The sequence below is a fragment of the Panthera leo genome, chromosome B3 (genome assembly GCF_018350215.1).
Source record: "Panthera leo isolate Ple1 chromosome B3, P.leo_Ple1_pat1.1, whole genome shotgun sequence".
Taxonomy (NCBI): Eukaryota; Metazoa; Chordata; class Mammalia; order Carnivora; family Felidae; genus Panthera; species Panthera leo.
This window is the reverse complement of record NC_056684.1, coordinates 114,703,477-114,721,544: the sequence shown is the minus strand read 5'-3', so window position 1 is coordinate 114,721,544 and position 18,068 is coordinate 114,703,477. Positions and strand designations below refer to the sequence as shown.

Here is an 18,068-nt window from a genome sequence, read left to right as displayed (position 1 = left end):
GGCCCAGGAGGTTTCCAGGCAAATCCAGGGTCTTGCTTTTGTAGCATTAAGGCAGCAAAAAACAGCGTCACTGCTCTCCTGTAATCAACAGAGACAGGACTAGCTACATAATTTGCAGGACCCAGTGCAAAATGAAAATATGGGGCCCCTTGCTTAAAAATTAAGAATTCCAAGATGAGGGACGCCTGGTTGGTTCAGTCGGTAGAGCATGCAACTCTTGATCTCAGGGTTGTAAGTTTGAGCCCCACACTGAGTGTAGAGGTTACTTAAAAATAAAATCTTAAAAAAAAAAAAAAAAAAAGAATTCCAAGATGAGAGCAGAAGAGCATTAAACTAAGGGCAGGGTTCTACTGAATTCGGGGCCCTGGGAGACTGTGCAGGTCTCTGCCCATGCAGCTGGCCCTGGATAGGGGGCCAAGATATGCCCTGTCCCCACAGGAAGGCCCTCTGTGGGTCACCTCCTCCCTGTCACTTAGGTAAGGCATTCAGGGTTGCCTCCTCTCCTTACCATACCTGAGGGCACTGGCCAGAAGAATCAGGCCTTGGAAGAGACTCGGGGCTCAGATGGAGGCCGCGTCCACCTACCCAGCCAGCCAGCCACAGGAGCACAGGCTTAGCCCTTCCAGCAACCTCTGGGTGGCCTCAGAGGACTCCCAACTGCTGTGTGCCCAGCACCATGTATAAAGGCGTTCGAACTGAGCGTCTTTAGGTGGAGTGCGTGGGTTCTCACACAGCCACGGTCCCTCTACTCAGAATTGCCACAACCAGCTGCAGAGGATACAACTATCTGGCTGACGTCCGAGCAGTTCAAAAGCTAGGGTCTTCTATCTCATGAGTCAGCCCAGCTCATTTTCGATCAGGTCCTCTCTGAGAGGCACGGGGAGGGGATTCTTCAGCAACTAGCTGCCCTCCCCAGAGACAACCATGTTAATTAGTCTTTGAACATCTTTACAGAGATCTCATGGCTTGAGCTAATCTGGACTTTTTTTTTAAGTGAGCTCTACACCCAGTGTGGGATTTGAACTCAGGACCACAGGATCAAGAGTCACATGTTCTACCAACTGAGCCAGCCAGGCACCCCCATGCCAATCTGGATTTTAATCCTGGTTCCACTAATTAGCTAGGTGTTAACCAGAGCATACTTCTAAGCAATTCATTGATACGCATCAAGTAACCTTAAAATGCCTGGATTTGGGGCGCCTGGGCCGCTCAGTCCGTTAAGCATCCGCCTCTTTTTTTTTTTTTTTAACGTTTCTTTATTTTCGAGAGGCAGAGAGAGACAGAGCATGAGTGGGGGAGGGGCAGAGAGAGGGAGACACAGAAGCAGGCTCCAGGCTCTGAACGGTCAGCCCAGAGCCCGAGGCAGGGTTCAAACCCACGAACGGTGAGATCGTGACCTGAGCCGAAGTCAGACACTCAACCGACTGAGCCACCCAGGCGCCCCAAGCGTCCGCCTCTTGATTTCAGCTCAGGTCATGATCTTGTGGTTTGTGAGTTCAAGCCCTGCATCAGGCTGTCCACTGACAGCGTGGAGCTTGCTTAGGATTCTCTCTCTCCTCTCCCTGTTCTTCCCTGACTTGTGCCCTCTCTCTCTCTCAAAATAAATAAATAAATTTAAAAGAAAGTGCAAGTCAGTGCCCAGAGTATGCTCAAGTCTCCAGGCGGAGGCTCCAGGGAGAGGGCCAATGCCCTACTCCACCCTGGACCCTACTTTTATCAGAGTAACTCTGGACTACGTTAACCCTGCCAGATCACCGAAGCTGAAGCGCCCGTCAGCCAGGCTGGTGCAGGCCAATCCACCATGTCCTGTGTTTAGGCAGTTGCCCTGAGCCCAAGTACAGGACATTTATCCCAATCAAGATCTTGAAAATCAGTCTAGGGGCACCTGGGAGGCTCAGTCGGTTGAGCTCTGACTCTTGATTTCAGCTCAGGTCAGTATCTCATGGGTTCGTGGGGGTCGAGCCCTGAGTCAGGATTCTCTCTCTCTGTCTCTGCCCCTCCCCCTCTCAAAATAAACATGTAAAAAGAAAGTCAGTCTAGAGTCACAGTTCCCTTAGAAACCATTAAAGTCCAGTACTCTGTTTCTCAAAGGTGCCAAAGCCATTCCCCTGCCTTCCCTCAGAACATTCCCACCGCCGCTCCTTTTGACCCAGATGTCGCTTCTTCAGGGACATCTTCCCTGACCGTTCAGTCTACACGGCTCTGTTACCCCACTTTATTTTGCATGGCACTTCTGTGAAATTATCTTTTTAATTTTCCTTCCTTATTCCCATTCTCCTCACTGGGATTTACCTCCACAAGAGCAGGATTTGGTCCGCCTTACCTCAAACACTGCCTGGCACGTGGAAGGAGCTCAGGAAATTTCTACTGAATGGGTGAATGAATGAATGAATGACTAGAGTCTCTCAGTACTGGAGAAGGGCTTTCGATGGCTTTCCAAGCCCGTCCCACCACACACCAGCTGTGTGACCTTGGGCATTTTAATTCCTCTAAATCTGTTCATGTGTCTACTGTCAACTGGCTAATCCCCACATCTTAGGGTCACCAGGAGCATTCACTAAAAAGCAAAAAGTATGTGGCAAAGTGAAAAGTGCCTGGCATATGAATCTTAGCAACAACTATTTGTATTGTCTTTCTGCCCAGATTAGTGTCACTTTGATAGCATTGTCTATATCCAAGCTGTGCATAAAACCCCCAAACAGCACAGCATTTGGGACAGCATATGGCTATAGTCTGACTAGGAACAGGCTTCTCCACCCCTTCCACAGAGGGCATCCAGGATCTCACCTTTGTTTGCCAGTGTTGCCCTCATCTGCCAGCTCAGTCAAGAAAAGGAAATGAAAACAGACTGGCTCCATTCTTGGTGAACTTTCATTTCCTTTTGAGGTCCACAGACTATCTGTGGGCTGACCTCACCCTGGGCTGCGTCAAGTTCACTTTCTGCCCCGGGGGCTGGGTTCTGTTGCCAGGCAACAGAACACCTGCGTGCCCTCCCAGATCCCCTGAGCTGCACCCCCCCACCCCCCGGCCCTGGCTTCGAGCTGTGCCCGGTCAGGAAGCGTGGGCTCTGGATATTGCCAGGTTGCTCTGATGCAGAGAGGCTAAGGGGAGGAGTGACACAGAGAAAGAAGAAAGATCGCTCCGTGAGGCAGAAGCTTGTACTCAGGAGAGAGCCTACAGCCACTTGGATTCCCCAAAACTGGCCAGAAAGTGCCTGAGAGTCTCAGTATTTGGAATTTGTTCTTTAAAGATGGTTCCTCTGTAAGCATCCTTGAGCAGAAGGCAAATGCTCCTTGAAGAAAACACATTTCTCAGCTACCATCTTAGAGTGACTTACTCGGTGAGAAGGAGACTCTAGCCCAGGAGGCTTGGGAGGGGGGCCCAGGTAGAGCTCTGGGTTGCATGTACACGCAGGGCACTGCAGGGAAAGAGGACGACCCAAGGTGGGAGGAGGGAGGGGTTCTCTTCTCCCCACATGCTTGGCCTGGCTAACTCCTGTTTTTTTTAAGTTTATTTATTTATTGAGAGAGAGAGAGAAATAGAGAGTGAGAGAGAATGAGTGGCGGAGGGGTGGAGAGAGAGGGGGACAGAGGATCCGAAGTGGGCTCCTCTCTGACAGCAGGATGCGGGGCTCGAACTCAGAAACCTTGAGATCAAGACCTGAGCTGAAGTCCAAAGCTTAACCCACTGAGCCACCCAGGCGCCCCTCCCATTTGTTCTTAATATTTTGGCTTTACTGTCACTTCCCCAAGGGGGCCCTCTTATTCCCCAGACTAGGTGAGATCCCCTTGTCATTCCCTATCATAGCCCACACTGCTTATTCCTTGCCCTTATCCCTTGTTGCAAGGTGCACCTGTCTCTACCTCCACCCCACCCACAGACAGCTCAGGTTCTGTGAGGGCACGGCCAAGTCCGTCTGTTCACCACAGCCCTAGCACCTAGCCCCGGGTCTGTGCACAGAAGGCACTCAAGACCATGGAGCGTCTGCTGAATGAATAAAGGAGGAAGAAAAGACAAGTCGAATGGTGAGGGTGCAGTGCAGAGACCCTGTGGCCCCTTCTCGTTTTGGCTTGGCCAGTCTGGCTTCCCTTGTCAGATACAGTGGGCGTGGACACATAGGGGGCTGACATTTCACTTCCTATGCCAGGCAGGGGAAGCCGGTGTTTCCCGAAGATACATGTTGTCATTGTTCCAGCTGTGTGATGAATAACAGCCATTCTCCCCCAAGGATGAAGTCATTTCCTTGGAACCAACATAAAACCCACAGGAAAGGAAAGTAGCATTTACTGCATACCTACTATGTGCCAAGCAAGGGGGTATCTTATCTGATTCTCATAAGAGTGTTGCAAAGCAGGCATAATTCCTTCCTTCCTTTTTCTTTCTTTTCTTTTCTTTTCTTTCTTTTTTTTTTTTTTTTTTTTTTTTTTTTTTTTTTTTTACAAATAATGTAACTGAGGCTCAGAAACATTAACCACTTTGTCATGTTCACAAAAAAAGACAGAGTTGAAATGTGGTCACATGTGTATGCGGCAGCCCACAGCTGCCTCTCTGCTTGCCTCAAAGACCAAAGGCAGGATGGGAAGAGACTCCCAAAAAAGATAAAAACGGGGAACAGTGGAGTAGGGAAACAGGACCACGTGTACGTGCTTCCACTTATTCCTCAAATCTTTATTAAGTATTTATGTCAGGCACAGGGGCTGGGGACACATGCCATAAAATACAGTTCCTCTGCCCCCAGAGGCCACTGTCTAATGCACGAACCATGTAAGAAATTCAGAAATTACAGTTCGGCAAGACTGATGCTATTAGGTCACTTAATTCCATTTTGTTTAAATGTTTATTTATTTTTGAGAGAGAGAGAGACAGAGCACGAGCAGGGGAGGGGCAGAGAGGGAGAGAGACAGAATCCGAAGCTGGTTCCAGGCTCCGAGCTGCCAGCACAGAGCGCGACACAGGGCCAGAACCCACGAACGGTGAGACCATGACCTTTGATGAAGTCACACGCTTAGCCGACTGAGCCACCCAGGCTCCCCCTATTTTTTGGTATTTGAAGTTCTCTATAACAAAATGTCTAAAAATATACATTGGGATGCCATCCAAATGCAATGCTCAGGGTGTGGTAAAAGCACGACCCAGAATGGAGATCTAATCAGGGAAGGCTCCACTGAGGAGGCGACATTTGAGCCGAGTTCTGTGAGGCAAGAGGGAGTTGGTGACACAGAGTAGCATGGATCAAGTACTGCAAAGAGTACGTGCAGAGACACAGAAGCATCAAACAGCAGGGCCTCCTTAGGGAATGGTGGGTACAAGTCAAGTCCAAGGCCAAAAATGAAGAAGATATTGTCTTCAAAGTTGCCTTGTGAAATTGTCTCTCAGGTGCACTCAGCACCTCTCTGGGTTTTAGGGATTACCTTTGGTGTTTTCAGGCCCGGTTTCTCACTTTAGAAGATTGGCGCCAGAGCCAAGAGATAAGCGGCGGCGTGGCGCCACCTGGAGGTCAAAAGGTGAAGTGAGCCTCGAGGTCCCCTCTGGAAATTTGCCTTGGGCAACCCAAAACAATCCCGCCTGCTACTCAGCTCTCTCAGAGCAACAGGCAAATCCTCCGATCCCCAGAAACAAAAGGCAAAATAAGTAGAGGGCAAGGTTTCCAAATGGAGCAGAGGAACTGAAGGCCAAGTTAGAGACACATTCTACACGTGTAAGGGAAATCAACCAAAAGAAAGCTTGGATTTGCTCATTTCATCCAAACTACTACTAACTATTGATGGCCTGTTTGTTGAGGCTTACTCTGCACCAGGTACATGGGCATATTGTGCTATGTGCTGAACATATTCATCTCCTTTAAGTCTCAGCAAAAACCTTATTAAAAAAAAAATTTTTTTTATCTTTAAGTAAGCCCCGCACCCAATGTGGGGCTTGAACGAGGGCGTGGGGAAAAGGGAACTGTCATATGCTATTGGCAGGAATGCAAACTGGTGCGGCCACTGTGGAAAACAGCATGGAGGGTCCTCAAAATCGAACTACCCTACATTCCAATAATCACACTACTGCGTATTTATCCAAAGAATACAAAAATACTAATTCAAAAGGATACACACGGGGTGGGGTGCCTGGGTGGCTCAGTCGGCTAAGCCTCTGACTCTTGGTCTCAGCTCAGATCATGATCTCATGGTTTCGGGAGCTGGAGCCTGGCATTAGGCTCTGTGCTGACGGTGTGGAGCCTGCTTGGTATTCTCTCTCTCCCTCTTTCTCTCTCTCTGTCCCTCCCTTGCTGGTGCTGTCTCTGTCTCTCTCAAAAATAAATAAATAAAAACATAAAAAAAATTTTTTTCAAAAAGATACATTATCAGATGTTCAGAGCAGCATTATTTATAGTGGCCAAATTATGGAAACAGCCCAAGTGTCCGGTGACTGAAGAAGGGATAAAGATGTGGTATATACACACAATGGAATATTACTCAGCCATAAAAAAGAAGGAAATCTTGCCATTTCCAATGACTCGGATGGAGCTAGAGAGTATTATGCTAAGCGAAATAAGTCAGGCAGAGAAAGACAAATACTATATGACTGCACTCATATGTGGAATTTAAGAAACAAAACAAATGCGCAAAGGGAAAGAAAAAAAGAAAGAGGGAGGCAAACCAAGAAACAGACTTAACTATAGAGAACTAATGGTTACCAGAGGGGAGGTGGGTGGGGGATGGGGGAAATAGGGGATGGGGATTAAAGAGTGTACTTACCATGATGATAAATAAATAAATAAATAAATAAATAAATAACTAACAGGTCTAAAGTGTAACTCATCATCTTTGCCAAAACTTCTTCCTCTTACTCTATTTTCCAACTCAGCAAATGCCACAACCCTCCCCCCACATCCAGTTGTCCAAGCCAGAAACCTAAGAATTTTGAGTCACACCTAATCGTGCAATAGTAAATATCTTTTAACATTTTTCTATTCCCTCTGTCCTCTGTCCTCACCGCGGCTGCCCTCTTTCAGGCCGTGGCAGTCTTGTGCCTGACTCGATGAACTCCCAACAGTCCTCCTTCCCAGCACTGCTGGGACTGATCTATAACCATCTCCCCTTTTCTCTTAATAATAGGGCCCCACGAGAGTGATCTCAGGGCTTAGCAAACAATAGGCACTCGATCAAAATCTGAATGACTGCAGATAGCCAGGAACCATTATTTCCATTTTATCAGTATTATGGGCTGCATTGTGTCCCCTCAAAACTCAATGTTGCTGTTCTAAACCCCCGTGTACCTCAAATGCGACTGGGGATGGGGGCCTATAAAGAGGTTAAGTGGGGTCATCCTGGTGGGCTCGTGTCCTTATAAGAAGAGATTAGGCCAAAGAAAGATGTCCCAAAGAGAGAGATGTCAGAATGAAGCAACCCTTCTCACAACTTGATCTTGCACTTCCAGACTGTGAGACAACAAATTTCCATTGTTGAAGCACCCGGTGTGTGAGATTGTTACAGCAGCCTTAGCAAACAAATACAATCCAGAAAGGAAATCAGACTCAGAGAGGTTGAAGAACTTACCTAACACTGTATGGTAATTAGTCATGCGCTAGTTAGCAATGCATTAATGACATTCTGCCTTGTGGTTACTCTTTTAGTTGTTTACCAACTCTTGTAACTGATTGAACCCTATTATCATTGAACTTCTTGAATATTTGGGTATTGTTACTTCAACTGGCACTCAAGGGGGAGGGTCAGTCTCAACCTTCTCGGTACCCGCCCCCCCCCCCCCCCCAGGCTTCCTGGCCAAGCTTGGTGCTTTTTAATAGCAAGTTTTCATTGCTCTTGTTGTTGTTGTTCTTGTGTGATTGATGGACACATCTGGATGGGTAAAATAGAGCCTGATGGCAGATTCCTGATTCCCAAGACGAACAGGCAAACAGGGGCCACAATCTCCAGTAATGGAATATGATTCATCTCTGAATCTCCAAGTATAAACATCAGAAAGACTGGTTTAAGACATTATGAGAGTAACGGTGCACAACATTTGAAGTTAGGACTGTCCATTACATAAAAAAGGAATTAGTAAGAGTGTGTGTGCGTGTGTGTCGCAGACAGTGGGGGAAGTGGCCTGTGGGGAACAGAAGCTGTAACTTCAGAGTAGCCACTTTCAAAATGGAAGGGCCCCGGGGCTCCTGGGCTGCTCAGTCAGTTAAGGGTCTGACTTCGGCTCAGGTCATGACCTCTAGGTTTGTGAGTTCCAGCCCTGTCGAGGCTCTGTGCTGTCAGCTCAGAGCCTAGAGCCTGCTTTGGATTCTGTGTCTCCCTCTCTCTCTCTGCCCCTCCCCAACTCACGCTCTGACTCTCTCTCTCTCAAAAATAAATCTTAAAAAAAAAAAAAAAAGGAAGGCCCCTAAAGTGCTGATCACGCAGGCGGCTTCATGCCAGAGACAGACAACCCAGTGAGAGAGGCAGAGGGGCTGGAAACAAGGCCAGCTCCTGAAGAACAGCCCGCTCTTTTGAGCAGATCCATTTTGTTCACAGACAAAACAGCCATGGGGCAGAACCTCCCTCCCCCCCCCCCCCCCCAAGTGCATGGTCGGTCAAACTCAGGAACAAGGACACTTCTCCAATGTCCTGGCAGGGAGGGCGGTGGATGGAATGAGGTGTGGCCCTTCTTAAAGTGAGAGAAAACCCCATCAGATGAACTGTAAGACTCCTAGATTCCCTTGCTGAGGCACCTCCGTGGTCTAGGGCAGGTTGGTCTCTCCTGTCCCTATGAGCGCCACCTGCTTATCATACCGAACTCCCAAAAAGTCATCAAAGTGGCTTAACAGCTCAAAAATACTTTGACAAAGGCCACTTTCCTTGTATATATGGTGAGCAAAGTAACACCAATTAGACGCGTTCACGCACTCTTGTTGACCCATTCAGCAGGAGGACCTACTATGGGCCAGGCCCTAAGCAGTTGTGAGCGAAAACAGACAGGAACGTGTCCTCCTGCAGCTTTACAAGTCCCCACTGCCTACACACCAAGTTGTAACCAAGCTGGTAGTCTTTGAGTGATTCTTTTCCTACAGTTTTTTCCCTTCCTGTATTTTCTCTTTTCCTACTGTCACAAACACATATTACTCCAACAAAATATGAAATAAACAATTTCTTCTCATTTATTTATTTTGAGAGAGAGACAGAGAGAGAGAGAGAGAGAGAGCAAGCCAGGGAGGGGCAGAGAGAGAAAGAGAGTGAATCCCAAGCAGGGCTCAAACTCATGAACTGTGAGATTATGACTTGAGCCGAAACCACAAGTTGAATGCTTAACCGACTGAGCCGCCCAAGTGCCTCTAAACATTTTATTTTTAACTAATATTACCTTTTACATGCTAGTTTGTGTCCTGAATTTCTTCTGATGGCCTTAGTCCCACGAACTGGGAATGGGTTACATTTTGCACTGTGCATTACACTGATCTAGTCAGGAGGCAGAAACCACACAGTAATCTACAGAGGAAGCTCATATAAGGAGGCATTAAGCTATAAAAGGAGAATAAATATAGATATACAGAGAACTCTCAAGGGTTCCCTAAGGCTGAGGGAGAGTACTCAGAAGGGACAACTTGGAAGGGACCCCCCCCCCCCCACTCGGGGTTGGGATTCAGAGCTTATTGGGAAAGGTGTGATTGCAGCCCCCTGGATGGCAGAGAAGTTGGTCTGGGGCAGGGCTGCTCCACAGGCAAACAGGAAATCATCTTTAGAGGTGGACTAGACTGGAGAAAGGGAGTCAGAGAACCACTATGGGGCATGCGGTTTAGCATCTGTGGTGTCTGCCTCAGGAAGGCCCAGGCAGGTGCTCACCAGACCTGGGCCGGGGCTGTGAGTCACTGACGGCTCTGGGGACACAGCTGGAGCAAAGTGTCACAGGATGTTCCCCCACACCCACACCACTCATCAGGCAGCAGGAACAAGAAAAAGCAGAAATCATAGCACAAAGGAACCAGGAAGAGAAGCCCCTTTCTCCTGCAACGTCCCTCTGGCTCCCTCTACTGGCTAACCTTAGCATTGTGCTTACTGTCAAGTAGAAAATGCACACAGTCCACTCTCCCAGAGCAGGAAGAGTGAATTTGGAGGTGCAAGTCAATAAACTGATAGCTGGGCAAAAAGCTATCATCAGTCATTAGAACAGGGACTGGCAAACTTGTTCTCCGAAGAGCCCGACAGCAAACATTTTAAACTTTGTGAGTCATACATACAGTCTCTTTCAAAACTACTCAATTCCGATACTGTTGCCAAAAGGTAGTACAGACAACATGCAAACAAATAAACATAGCTGTGTTTCAATAAAACTTTATTTACAAAAACAGTCAGTGAGTAGATTTGGCCCACAGATCATAGTTTACCAACTCTTGATTTAGAGCTTTAGATGGAATAATCTCCATTCTATGAATAGGATTATATTGAGAAGAGGGAAGAAACACAAGTGCACGGAGCTGAGGTAGGTGGTGAGGACTGAGAAAAATGAACTTAAATGGAGATAATAGTGTCTACATTGTCGGAGGGTCTTTTGGTCCAAATTAAGTGAGTGTCATGGACTGAATGGTTGTGTCTCCCCCAAATTCAAATGTTGAAATCCTAACCCCCAGTGTGATGGTGTTTGGAGATGGAGGTAACTAGGTCATGGGGTTGGAGCCCTCCTGATGGGCTTTGTGTCCTTATAAGAAAAGACAGGACAGAACTTGCTCTCTCTCTGCTCTCCGCCAGGTGAGGCTACAAGAGGCTGGCTATCTGCAAACCAGGAAGTGGGGCCCTCACCAAACACCACACCTTGATCTTGGACGTCCCACCCTCCAGAACTGTGAGAATGTTTGTTGTTTATGTTCATGGTAATTTGTTATAGCTCCCACGCTGCCAGTGAGCTGTTCTATTAAGGGATCTAACAAGGTACTTAGTAAATTATCCTCTCTGAAGGCCTGTGCAACGCAAAATAACAGTCCATATTGTGGCTCCTCTTTTGAGGAAGCTGAGGCTCAGAGGAGCTAAGAAGCTTGCCTGAAATCATACAGCCTGGTTAGCGGGCGTTTGAACGAGTAGTCTGTATGACTCTAAGAGTCACCTTCCTCATCACCATGTCCGCAACCTCACTCACAAGGGGCAGATGCATGTTCCCAAACTGGACTGCTTTCTTTACTGGCTGCCATAATAAAACTGGATTTAATACCTTTGATGTTTGGCAGGCTAGGACTCCCAACCTGAAGGAAGCCAGTACTTAACTTGTTTGAAACCCAGTTCCTGAAATGTCCAAGGCACCTAAAGATGAGAGGTGAGAGATCCAGGATAACTCAGTAGTACCCCCACTGTTTGCCAAGTCAGTTCTGCTCAAGTGGCTGGCTAGAGATCAGTGTCCTATTTCAGGGACCCCTTTCCATGCCCTCTCCTTCCCTGACCTTTCCCGTAGGTGAATCTTTCCTTAATCAAAGGTGGGACATTTGTTGGGCTTCCCCTTTAAAACTTACAGATACTACAGATGTTTCCTGATTGATTCTGACCATACCTGTAAGATGAGATTTATCCAAATGAATAGTAACTATTTACTAGCCCACTGTAGTCCCCTAGTCCACTAACTATAACTAGTCCACTCATCTGAATCCATAGATCCTTTACTTTACTTCTAGATGCATTACAAGGCATGAGATCCACTTCAGAATCAGACAGAGCCAGGTCCGAATCCCAGCCCCAACTCTTACTAGCAAATCTGATCAATTGCTCCTTTTCTCTGTTGAGAGCAATTCTCCATGGCATTTCTGCATATCTTGTACAGGCTTTTATTCTGGACTATTTTCCAAGGATGTGTGTACAGCTCACATCCCTGGAAGACAGAGAGAGAAGGAGTCTCCCTCCAGGTCAGAGAGAAGACTTGATCTCGGTCCCAGATAACCAAGATATTGCCTCCCTCTGGGGCAAAGGTTGAGCAGGTCTGCTAGTCCCCGCCCTGAAAAGATGAAGAGTTACTAAATTTAGTAGGGTCATTCACCTGTGACACAAACCCATTGTATGTAAAATAGCTATCTGGGCCCATCTCCCCATGGCTCCGAGGGAGTTGGGCACAGGGGAGGCAACGAAAACACGGACCTCCTGCTGTCTGCTGTGCCGGAAGTAACAAAGTCCTTTGTTTCTGACCAAGGACATGCTTGTCCAGCATCTATGAAACTGGCAGGCTAACGTGTCCGCATGTCAGTGGGATGAGGTCTCAAGCCCTTTACAGCTCCAAACGCTCTCATCCAAATGTCAAAGAATCACTGATACTTTCTCACCTCCCCCGAACCTCAACCTCCTGCAGTTTGGCATTGACCCCCAGGACGATACTGAAGCTGTTTTTGTTGATGTCACCAAAAACCCCGTCACTGCCAATTTCAGTGGGTGTTTGATGCCAGGGGAAATCCTTCTAGACCTCTGTGGCCTCGACACTAGGGTACCCCCTCCTGTAGTGCTCTGTTGTTAGCCTCACAGGACCTTGACTTTCGTGCTAGTGCTGACTGGTCCCCTTCATGGACTCCTGTTCCTTTAGCAGCCTCATCATGCCCTGCCTGCCTCCCTTGTCACTCCTCCTGCCCTTGCTGGGTGATCTCACTCCCACTGCTGGTTTTAGGAACACCGTATGTGGTGATGATGTCCTAAACTCTAGCTCCAGTCGAGACGTCTGACACAACTTCCCAGCCACCTGCTGGGCAGCTCCACCTTACATGCAAGTGGTCCAAGAAGAAACGCCTCTCTCCCAGGCTCTCCTCATCACCTACTCCTCCCTCCTGGCTCCGTACTCTCACTGGGTGCACCCAGCTACCTCACTGCTCCAGGAAGTATCCCTGACCCTTCACTGCTTCTCACACCCCCAGGGCCAAGCTATCTTTGAACATTCTTTGTCTATTTCAGGAATCTGTACACCCCCCAGCTCAACCAGACCTACTTGTCCTGCTGCTGTTCCCCCTCAAGTCCCAACCTTTCCTGCCTTGGGCGATGGTACAGCTAACAGGGCTTCCGGCCTCCCGTTGACCTCCCCTAAAGCCCTCACTCCATTGCTGCTAGAGTTACGTTCTGAAAATATAAATCAACCCACGTCATTTTTCTGCTTTCAATCCTTCACTTGCTCCTCATTACCATCTGACAACATCAAGATTATTGACAACATAGTTTACCATGCTCTCTAATGTTATGTCCCACGCACCCAGCAAGCTCCCTCCAGGCCTCCCTTCTGCTTCCTGTGGCCAAAACCACTCCAAATGGAAAAAAGGTGGGGAGGAGGTGTCTCAAAATAACACCCATTAAACAGCGCTAACTGGTTCTAATGTGTATTATCTGGAACCAGGAAGTCCCCTAAATTTGCATTAAACACTGGTCACACATCTGCTTGCCTCAAAACAATCTGAGCGTGCTTAGTTTTTCTTAAAAAGTAACATTAATAATTTGGATTAGGAACCATATTTCTACTCAATTAGTTACTATCAAGTTTATATGTTTCTCAGGGTTCCCTTGAGAAGCAAGCCAAGCTATTCCTTCATTCTACCCAGTGAAGGTGCTTAAAGATTAGTTTCTCAGTGGACATATGCTCCAAGTAAGTGTGTGTGTATTCACCTATATATATATATATATGTGTGTGTGTGTGTATGTATATATATGTGTGTATATGTGTGTATATATATATATATGTATATATTTGGGATGATGAATATATATTTGGGATATGAATATATATTTGGGAATATATTTATTTGGGGGAATATGTATTTGGGGGAATATATATTCCCCCAAATATATATATATATACACATATATATGTATGTATATATGTGTATGTATATATGTATATGTATATATATGTATATATATGTATATACATCCATCTCTACCAAATATACATATATATTTATATTTCATATAGAAAATATATTTCATATATTTTACATATGTATATATTTATATTTCATATATAAAAACATATTTCATATGTATATATAATTTCTCTTCGCCCTCTAAGCAAACAAACCAACATTGAATGTCCACCAGGAGGCGCTGAGGGCGTCGCCAGACCTGCGGTACCTTCCCGGTTGGAGAGGCAGCGAGGGATGCAGCAGCGATGGAACCCGGCTTCCTTTTTTAAAAGAATCAGCGTGAGGGAAGGGAGCAGCGCTGCGTTATTTTAGGGAGGCCTTGTCGCACTCCCCCTCCCGCGTGTAGGTAGCGTCTGGGATGTGTGCGGGCCCCATGGAGAGACGCTGGCGGTGGCTGCGGTGGCAGCTGGGGCTCCTACCGCGGCTGCAGCCGTTAGTAACCCGACCCCGCCGGCGCGGGGATTGAAGACGCGCAGGGGAGAGCGGCGAGCTGCGAACAAAAGCCCTCCGCGCGGGGCCGGAGCCCGGAACTTGTGGTGAGTGAACCGGCCGGGAGACCCGGGAGCAGCGGGCACTGGCGTGGCTGGGCAGGCAGAGTCCCCGGAGCCCACCTCACTGAGATACGGTAGGGGGACTCGGAAGGATATCCAGGGGCAGGTGTCCGAGCCTAGACTGGGGTGGATTGGTGCCTTTAGCACATTCAGACTTGGAGAGCATCGGGTGCATTTGAGAGGACCCAGGCGCCTTCCCCATCCCCAGCAAACACCCGCGAGGGGTGGGGGTGGGGGCGGGCACAGCTCCTAGCAAGCCCTGCCCAAAAGGCAGAGCCAGGATCGAACACCCCTCCCGGGGAGGCCTTTTGTAATTGAGGCATTTCGCTTTGCCCTTCCATCAGCTCCGGACCCGGGTCTCTTTTGGCAGGGGGAAATCGTATGGTATATCTCATGTAAATTTATCATACAAATCACAGGGCTTCTGGGCCTAATCCCAAATAAACTTCTTCCCTAGGCAAATGGGGTCCTCGCAGCAATGAGCTCTGAGGATGAACAGGCCTCTTCTTTTTTTTTTTTTTGTTCCTGCAAAGCTGCGTCCCCGGTCCCCGCCTAAGCTACAAACAAATACACTAATCCTCCCGGGAATCCTCCACTGCCTCCCTGGCCGGCCACTGCCTGCACCGCGATCTTTTCATTTTAACTTGCAGCAGGAAGGAGATGCATCCAGCGGGCCAGATGTCCTGGGGAGCCGGGCCCCAGGACCCTGCCCTGCACACCGGGGCTGACGGAGGTTGAGGCTTTTCTCCTTGCACCAGTACCCGCCCCCTCCCACCCCCCGCCTGGGTTTTCAGGACAGCGGTATTATGATTTACGTTCCCCGGGGCCTCTGAGCCTAATCCCAAAGCGGATTAAGTTGGGAGGGGGTGTATATGAATGGGGCAGACGGAACCGCTCTCATGTATTCCTCGGTGTCCCTACCTTGTCATCCGCAGAGACTCCACAAAAGGACAGGGCTCAGCCATGGTGGACCCTGTGCCGGAAGAGGAGAAGGAGGGAGCCGAGCCTGAAGGTTCAGGAGGGGACGGCGCTGCCGCGTCCGTGCCCCCTGACGCCCAGGGCGCCCAGCAGCCCGCCGCCTCCTCGGCCTCGGCCTCCGCGGCGGCGCCCCGCAAGGCTGAAGTCCCGAGCGTAGCGGAAGAAGGCGGGCGGCGGGAGCAGTCTCCACTGCTGCATCTCGACCTCTTCAACTTCGACTGTCCGGAGGCCGAGGGCAGCCGCTACGTGCTGACCAGCCCTCGCTCGCTGGAGGCCTGCGCTCGCTGCGCCGTCAAGCCAGTGGAGCTGCTGCCAAGGGCCCTGGCCGACCTGGTGCGCGAGGCCCCGGGCCGCTCCATGAGAGTGGCCACCGGCCTGTACGAGGCCTACGAAGCGGAGCGACGCGCCAAGCTGCAGCAGTGCCGGGCCGAGCGCGAGCGCATCGTGCGCGAGGAGAAACGGCGCCTCTTCACGCCACTGGGCCAGGCGGCCGCCGCCGCCTCGGGCGCCAGCGCGGGCGGCAGCAGCAGCAGCTGCAGCAGCGCCAGCCTCCCGGCCTCGCCCGCGCCGCGTGCCGCCCGCAAGGCCTCCTCCAGCCCGTCCCCTGCTCGGACGCAACCTCCGCCCGCGGGTTCGCGGGCAGGTAGGAAGAGCCACTCGCTAGACTCGCTGTCCCGCCGGCGCGAGGGCGCCCTCAGCTCCGAGTCCGGCGCGTCGTCGTCGTCCTACAGCGGGGAGAGCCTGCGGGAGCTGCGCTGGCCTCCGCGGGCCTCGGCCAGGAACAGCTGCCCAGCGGGCTCCGCGTCCTCCGCCCCCAACCCTCTGGGCCGCCCATCTGCCCTGGCCCTGGTGCCGCTCACCGGCCGCAGCTTCAGCCTGGGCGACCTGAGCCACTCGCCGCAGACGGCTCAGCACGTGGAGCGCATAGTGCGCCAAGTGCGCGCCGAGCGGGGCCTGCGGGGAGTGCCGGAGCGCGACCGCAAGATCGCGGCGCTGATGCTGGCGCGCCACCAGGAGGAGCGCCTGCTGCTGGAGCAGCGCGCCGCGGCCCACGGCCAATGGGAGCAGCAGCGCGTGCGCGCCGAGCAGCGGCGGGAACGCGAGGAGCGGGAGAAGCAGCGCGCGCTGGAGCAGGGCCGCCGGGCCTGGGCGGCGCAGGTGGAGGAGCGGCGCGGCCGCCGGGGGCGCGAGGAGCTCGAGGCGGCGCGACGACGGCAGCGGCAGTGCGAGCGCAGCGAGGAGCGGCGGCGGGAGCTGGCGGAGCGCCAGGGCCTGCTGCGGCGGGAGCGGGCGGAGCGCGCGGCCCGGGAGGATAGGCTGCGCAAGCTGCAGCAGGAACAGAACCTGAAGCAGCGGGAGGAGGGCCTGCAGGAAGGGCGCGAGCGGGCCGAACAGGCCCGCCGGGAGCGCGCCCAGCGCGCGGCCCGCACCAAGCAGCGGCAGGAGGGCCAGCTGCAGCGGGAGAAGCGGGAGCTGAGCCGGGCCGAGCGGGCGCGCCACGAGGCGCTGCTGCAAGGCCGGGTCCGGCAGGAGCGCGCGGAGCGAGAGGGCCTGCGGAGCTCGCTGGAGGCCAGCTTGGGCCGCGCGCAGGAGAACTACGAGCAGCTGGTGGAGCAGCGCGCCCGCGAGCTGCGGGAGCGGGCCCGGCGGGAGGAGCTGCAGGGCCGGCGGGCCAAGGAGACGGCCGAGCGCAAAGAGCGCGAGCACCAGGCGCACCTGGAGGCGCTGGCCCGGGCCGGAGAGCGGCGGCTGCAACACGCGGCGCAGGCGGCCGAGGAAGCGGTGCAGCAGAAGGCGCGGCGTGTGGGCCAGAGTCGGTTGGAAAAGGAGCGGGCCCAGCGCGCCAATAAGGAGAAGGTGGAGAGGGACGAAGACTGCCGCCGGAGGGAGCTACTGCAGGCCATCGGGCGCAAGCTGGAGCGCAGCGAGCAGCTGTCTCGGGAGCGGAGGAGCGCGCTGGAGAGCGCCCGCTCCACAGCCCGGGCCTCCTTCCACGTGCGGGAGAAGGTGCGTGAGGAAACCAACACGCGCTCCTTTGACCGCATGGTGCGGGAAGCCCAGCTGCACGCCAACCTGGACCGCAAATGACCGCCACCCCTGGCTGGCCAGCCTGCCACTGCTCAGCCCTGGGCGGCCTCCCTTGGCCTTTATGACCAGACCGTGGAAGTCCCCCGTCGGGGCTCAGCACAGTGGCCTCGCCAGGCTTCCGATCAGAGAGGCATTGAGAGGACAGATAGGAGACCTGACAGCCCCACCGCCTTTTTAAAAACGGACTTTGTTTGGAAATGACAGAGCACAATCTTTGACCACATCCACCCTTGGTGGCTCCCGCAGCTACCCTTGCCAAGCTTCCCCATGTGTCTTTGGGATTGGAATAGAAAAAGAGTTGGGGAGAAAGAGGCTGGGTCGGGCCTGCAGGGAGGGCCCCCCTGGGAGTGACCGCCCCTTCTGCAGCAGTGAGCCCAGGCACCTGTCCCACATTGGTGTCTGAGGTGACAGCGGAGGAGGCATCCCCTTGGCTCGCCTCCATCTTTTTAAATCTGGCAAGTTGCACAAAGCGTGGAGGCCACGCAGAAAAGCACAGCTCTTCCAGCGTGTTAGGCCACACCAAGTGACCCCAAAAGCAATGGGTTCTTTGTATGCTTGACTTTTAATCTGCCACTTGAGCAAACTCTGATCTTAGTTCTGATAGTTTTTTGGTTGAT

General features: G+C 51.4%; 1 protein-coding gene across 1 annotated transcript; it reads left to right on the top strand.

Moving 5' to 3' along the window:
- The first annotated feature begins 15,348 nt into the window (after positions 1–15,348).
- On the top strand, positions 15,349–17,451 carry CCDC177 (coiled-coil domain containing 177). The gene has a single exon (XM_042940658.1). It carries the CDS (start codon positions 15,349–15,351, stop codon positions 17,449–17,451), a length of 2,103 nt encoding a protein of 700 aa, XP_042796592.1.
- The last annotated feature ends 617 nt before the right edge of the window (positions 17,452–18,068 follow it).

Bases quoted from the DNA above. Each gene is read 5' to 3' on its own strand.
- CCDC177 (XM_042940658.1), top strand. From the start codon at position 15,349: ATGGTGGACCCTGTGCCGGAAGAGGAGAAGGAGGGAGCCGAGCCTGAA.